At 59.2% G+C, this 5,316-nt stretch overlaps 1 protein-coding gene across 3 annotated transcripts in view; it reads right to left on the bottom strand.

Moving 5' to 3' along the window:
- The window catches only part of SIX3 (SIX homeobox 3), a 14,997-nt gene extending 10,377 nt beyond the window's left edge, over positions 1-4,620 (bottom strand). The window contains exons 1-3 of one of the 3 annotated variants that reach the window (XM_014950523.1): positions 3,715-4,620; positions 2,594-2,728; positions 326-485 (exon numbers count right to left, since the gene is read on the bottom strand). In XM_014950523.1, the coding sequence (XP_014806009.1) occupies positions 326-485; positions 2,594-2,728; positions 3,715-4,340 (921 nt within the window). In that variant the 5' untranslated portion in view covers positions 4,341-4,620. Of the gene's footprint in view, positions 1-10; positions 486-2,593; positions 2,729-3,579 lie in introns of those variants that run through there. The other 2 variants (XM_014950524.1, XM_014950525.1) reach the window with 2 other exon arrangements.
- Between the last annotated feature and the right edge of the window lie 696 nt (positions 4,621-5,316).

Below are 5,316 nucleotides of genomic sequence, written 5' to 3'. Positions count from 1 at the left end.
CGCTGCAGCACCAGCGTTTGTGACTGTTGAAGTTTTAGCTCCATCTCTTGGTGGTGGTGTTGGCTGACGGTGGTGGTGGTGGATTCTCTGATCCCTGTCTGTTTGTTTGCTATTATGTTTGGGTCGGGTTTGGCCTTTTTCTTTCCTCCTGGGCTGTGTGTGTGCGTGCGTGCGTGTGTGTGTCCTGATTCTAGGTTGCCTCGGTTTGTTTTGCTCGGGTCGGGGTAGAGGGTGCTCGGCTGTTTGGATTTGGATTTTGTTTGTTTGTTTGTTTGTTTGTTTTTTTCCGATATCATACATCACATTCCGAGTCGCTGGAGGTTACCGAGAGGATGGAGGTGCCCGTCTCGGCTCTTTCTGTCAAACTGGAGACGCTGGTGGTCGGGCTGGCCGCCGTGGAGGGAGACTCGGCCGAGCTGTGTGTCGGGCAGCCGGGCTCTGCCAGCGACCGCATCCCGCTCTGTCCTATCGCCTGGTGCTGGAGCCTGCATCGCGACGGGAGACAAAACAACAGCACAAGCCCCTCTGAGACACCGGCCCACCACGACGACGAGGGGGAACGGACGGCGACCGCCCGGAACCCGCCACCGCCCGGGGACAGCCGCGGCTGCGGAGCGGAGCCCCCGGCCCGGCCCGCTCGCCTCCCCGCAGCACTTTCCCGGGAAGCCGAGCCCTGCGCCCCGGCGCAGACACAGGGAGAGGGGCCTAGGAGAAACCCTCCTCTGTGAGCTCCTTACACGCTGCAAGGACCGCTCTGTAGCGGGAAAAAATGGGACGGGATCCCCCATTTTGTGCTCTGGCCACTAGCTGTCTAAATATTCTTTTTTTCCCCAGATAAATACACGGGGTCTGCGGCAGGACCGCGGGAAGGTCCCATCCCGGGGGCGCAGCGCTCCCAATAAAACAAAAAAGGGCGATGGTGGAACACAGCGTTTCTCTCCGCTCGGAATTTAAGTCTCTTTTCCATCTGAAAGACCAAATTAGCTTTAAAGTGCTAGTCTTTTCACCGTCAACACCTAAGGGTACATTGCCGTTGAACATTTTTTTAATTCAAGAGGCAATATATATTTTTCAGATTAACTACGAATATTCCTCTGCGCCCATTTATTCCTCTCGAAACCCAAAGAAAGCCTGATTCGAGGATAAGGGCTAAAAGTCCTGGGCTGAGCAGCCATCCACAACCTCTAGCGCCCAGCACTGCCAGTGTGAATCAAAATACACTCTTCGCTCAACTGCTTCTCACCGGGGTATTTTCTATTTAACTGCCTGCAAAGAACAGAAAAATGTAGCCGGTTTGTTCTACATTTCTCATTATTTTAAGTTGTCCAATTTCAGCGTCTTTGATTTTTCTCTCATGTACAATTCCTGGTGCATTCATCCGCTGTCAACAGCACTGAGTCAACAAAAGCATCCGTAGGCAACTTCAGTCCTAAACTGATCTGTTTTCCATTTAATGGAAATTAAATGGCGAGGCACTTTAAGGTTGCATTTCTCCTACAGAACCTCGAATCAATAGCACCAGTGCTATAATTAGGAGGAATTTAAGAGACAGCATTTACAAGAACAAGAAGTTTTGTTTACATGCTTACAACGGTAGCCAAACTTAAATTAAAATAAAAACAGCGTGTCAAGCTGGATTAAGGGTCCGTTTTCATTTGCAAAATAACTTTTACGGAGGGTGACGAGAAAGGAAAAAAAAAAGAAAGAAAGGAAGAGAGTGCATCGCTTTTGTCATGGCAAAGCAGAAATTTAAAAAAAAAAAAATAAAGAAAGAAAAAAAAAAAGAGGCGCCGAGAGACACGCAAATATATGCAAAGTCAAATGCACAGGAAACACAGGACCGAAGGGCCAGGTCTCCATGCGGTGTAAATAAAGAAATGGGGATGGGGAAAAAAAGAGGTTTCCCGGCCTCCTAAAGGCTTTTCTCCCCTTTTCTCCCCGAGCCGAAGGGCCGCGGGCCGTGCGGGTGCGGGTCCCGCCGCGCAGGCGGAGGAGCACGAACAATCGGAGCGGAGCCGCCCGCTCTGCGGAAACCCCGCGCTGAATCCCGCCGCCCGCCGCGGCCCTTCGGCGGGGGAACCGCGCAAGAGCCCGGCCGGACGCCGCTGCCAGCCAGCCGAAAGCAAAACGGGAGCCCGCCGACCCCGGGGCCGTGGGGTTTCCCGTCCCCCGCCGCCGCCGCTGCGGGGATGGAGGCAGGGAGAGCCGGGCTCTGCCCCCGCCGCCGTCACCGAGCCCCGCATAGGGAGACACACACACACAGAGCTGCCCACGCCCGCCGGCGAGCGCCAGCCCTGCCCGCACCCCGGGAGCCCGTGGGGACCCCCGGCAGGGCTCGGGGCGCGCCAGGCAACTTTGAGCCCTGCCTGCCCCCGCCGCACGCCTGCAGCTGCCGGGGGACGGCTGTCTGTCGGTGGCGGTGATGGAGAGGAGGAGGAGGAGGAAGAGGAGGAGAGGAGAGGCAGAGGCGCGCTGCCGGCCGCCCGGCCGAGCCAAACCGAAGCCGAGCCGCGGAGCGAAGCGCGGCCGCCCGCGGGGCCCCGCCGCCCACCTCGCCCCCCGCCCCGCGGCGGGGCCCCGCAGCCCCACTGACCTGTTTTTAGCCGCCGCCGCTCTGTCTCTTTGCCTTCGGTTTTTGAACCAGTTGCCTACTTGCGTGGGGGTGAGCCCCGTGGCCTGAGCCAGTTCCCTTTTCTTGCTGGGGTTGGGGTAAGGGTCCTGCAGGTACCACTCCCTCAGGAGGCTGTAAAAAAAAAAAAATAAAGAAAGAAAAAAAAAAAGAGGCGCCGAGAGACACGCAAATATATGCAAAGTCAAATGCACAGGAAACACAGGACCGAAGGGCCAGGTCTCCATGCGGTGTAAATAAAGAAATGGGGATGGGGAAAAAAAGAGGTTTCCCGGCCTCCTAAAGGCTTTTCTCCCCGAGCCGAAGGGCCGCGGGCCGTGCGGGTGCGGGTCCCGCCGCGCAGGCGGAGGAGCACTAACAATCGGAGCGGAGCCGCCCGCTCTGCGGAAATCCCGCGCTGAACCCCGCCGCCCGCCGCGGCCCTTCGGCGGGGGAACCGCGCAAGAGCCCGGCCGGACGCCGCTGCCAGCCAGCCGAAAGCAAAACGGGAGCCCGCCGACCCCGGGGCCGTGGGGTTTCCCGTCCCCCGCTGCCGCCGCTGCGGGGATGGAGGCAGGGAGAGCCGGGCTCTGCCCCCGCCGCCGTCACCGAGCCCCGCATAGGGAGACACACACACACAGAGCTGCCCACGCCCGCCGGTGAGCGCCAGCCCTGCCCGCACCCCGGGAGCCCGTGGGGACCCCCGGCAGGGCTCGGGGCGCGCCAGGCAACTTTGAGCCCTGCCTGCCCCCGCCGCACGCCTGCAGCTGCCGGGGGACGGCTGTCTGTCGGTGGCGGTGATGGAGAGGAGGAGGAGGAGGAAGAGGAGGAGAGGAGAGGCAGAGGCGCGCTGCCGGCCGCCCGGCCGAGCCAAACCGAAGCCGAGCCGCGGAGCGAAGCGCGGCCGCCCGCGGGGCCCCGCCGCCCACCTCGCCCCCCGCCCCGCGGCGGGGCCCCGCAGCCCCACTGACCTGTTTTTAGCCGCCGCCGCTCTGTCTCTTTGCCTTCGGTTTTTGAACCAGTTGCCTACTTGCGTGGGGGTGAGCCCCGTGGCCTGAGCCAGTTCCCTTTTCTTGCTGGGGTTGGGGTAAGGGTCCTGCAGGTACCACTCCCTCAGGAGGCTGCGAGTCCTCTCCTTGAAGCAGTGCGTCTTCTGCTCGCCATCCCAAATGGTCCTGGGCAGCGGAAACTTCTTCCTCACCCTGTATTTATCAACCGGCCCCAGCGGGCGACCCCTCAGCTTCTCGGCCTCCTGGTAGTGCGCTTCGAGCCACATGGCCTGCAACTTGCCGTGGGACTCCTTGGTGAATTTGTGGTTCTCCAGGATGTGGTAGAGGTCTCGGAAGTTGCCCGTGTGGAAGGCTACCACCGCCCGGGCGCGGAGGATGGACTCGTGCTTGTTGATGGCCTCGCATGCCCCCGGCGCCACCGGCAGCGACCAGAGGAACCTCCCCAGCCTCTCTATGTCTCCAGTCTCCTCCAGCGTCTCGCAGACGCTGGCCACTTGCTCCGGGGAGAAGTTGAGTGTGGGCAGCTGAAACATTGACAACTCTTCGTGGGGTGCCCGGGAGCTGCCGCCTCCACCGCCGCCGGCACCGGGGCTGCAGCCCGAGCCGCTGCCGCTGCCGCCGCCGCCGCTGGCGAGAAGGAGGGAGCGGTGGTGCGGGTCGGCGGCGAAGTTTGGCAAGAAGAAATGGGTGGGATAAAGCTCTAGCGGGGACCTGAACACCATGGGATGACCGGGGAGAGGGGGAGATAAATCAAGGAGAAAAGAAAGAAAGGGAGGAAGAAGGGAGGAAAGGGCACACGCACCGCGCACGCATCCACACCCGCACACGCACACACAGCCACATAGAGGCACGGGGGCACACACACGCACACGCGGACACACACACACACACGCACGCACACGCACACGCACTCACACACACCCGGCCCCGCGCCGCCGCCGAGTCAGGATTCAGTGATTCAACAGCAATCGCCCTAATGACAACAGCCTCATAATATCTCCCCTAAATCCACAGTGAGTGCAGCGCTGAAACATTTTGTTTCGCTTTTCTATTGGTCTTCTGAGTGTCGTTGTGGCGTTGCCATGGCAGCCCCTGCCAATCACTGTCAGCCCTGCCAATCATTACGGAGTACGTAAGGAAGGTTTTTACCACTTCGCCCAAATGCACGGGGGGGGAGGGAAGCGGGGCGGTTGGTGGAAAAGCCTGGTTGTGGGTGTTTTTTTTTTTTTTCCTCCTTAATCTTTGCAACTCCTAATCTCAGCACTTCCCCTTCTCCCTGTCTCTCCCCCCTCCCTCTCCACACCCCTCCTAAATAAGGGATCAAATAATGCGAAAAGCAGTGTGCACATATTTGTTGAATGGGATGAGCAATTAGAGGGTGGAATATTATTGTGATCTTAACGAGCCTCGTTAAAGCTAAAGGAGATATGGGGGGAAAGTAAATGGGCCAGGCTGGGATACACGTTCGGATAAAGGGCTCCTAACTGAGACAATTTACACATGATTTGCACGTAGTTTCACTTCATTCTGCCTATCTGAGCACTAATAGTGCCGGGGAAGAAAAGAAAGATGAGATCATTAGACCCATCCTCACGCCGGTGACCCTCCCAGAAGCAGGCACATACAGTACCGCCTGGTTTTAACCCCGCTTCCCCGAAGAGTCTCTGTCCTCCCCTCCCCTCTCCCGCTCCCTGCCCC

The sequence above is a fragment of the Calidris pugnax genome, unplaced genomic scaffold (assembly GCF_001431845.1).
Source record: "Calidris pugnax isolate Ruff unplaced genomic scaffold, ASM143184v1 scaffold24, whole genome shotgun sequence".
Lineage (NCBI taxonomy): Eukaryota > Metazoa > Chordata > Aves > Charadriiformes > Scolopacidae > Calidris > Calidris pugnax.
Note: the sequence above shows the minus strand (reverse complement) of the source record. Positions and strands in the feature narration are given on the sequence as shown.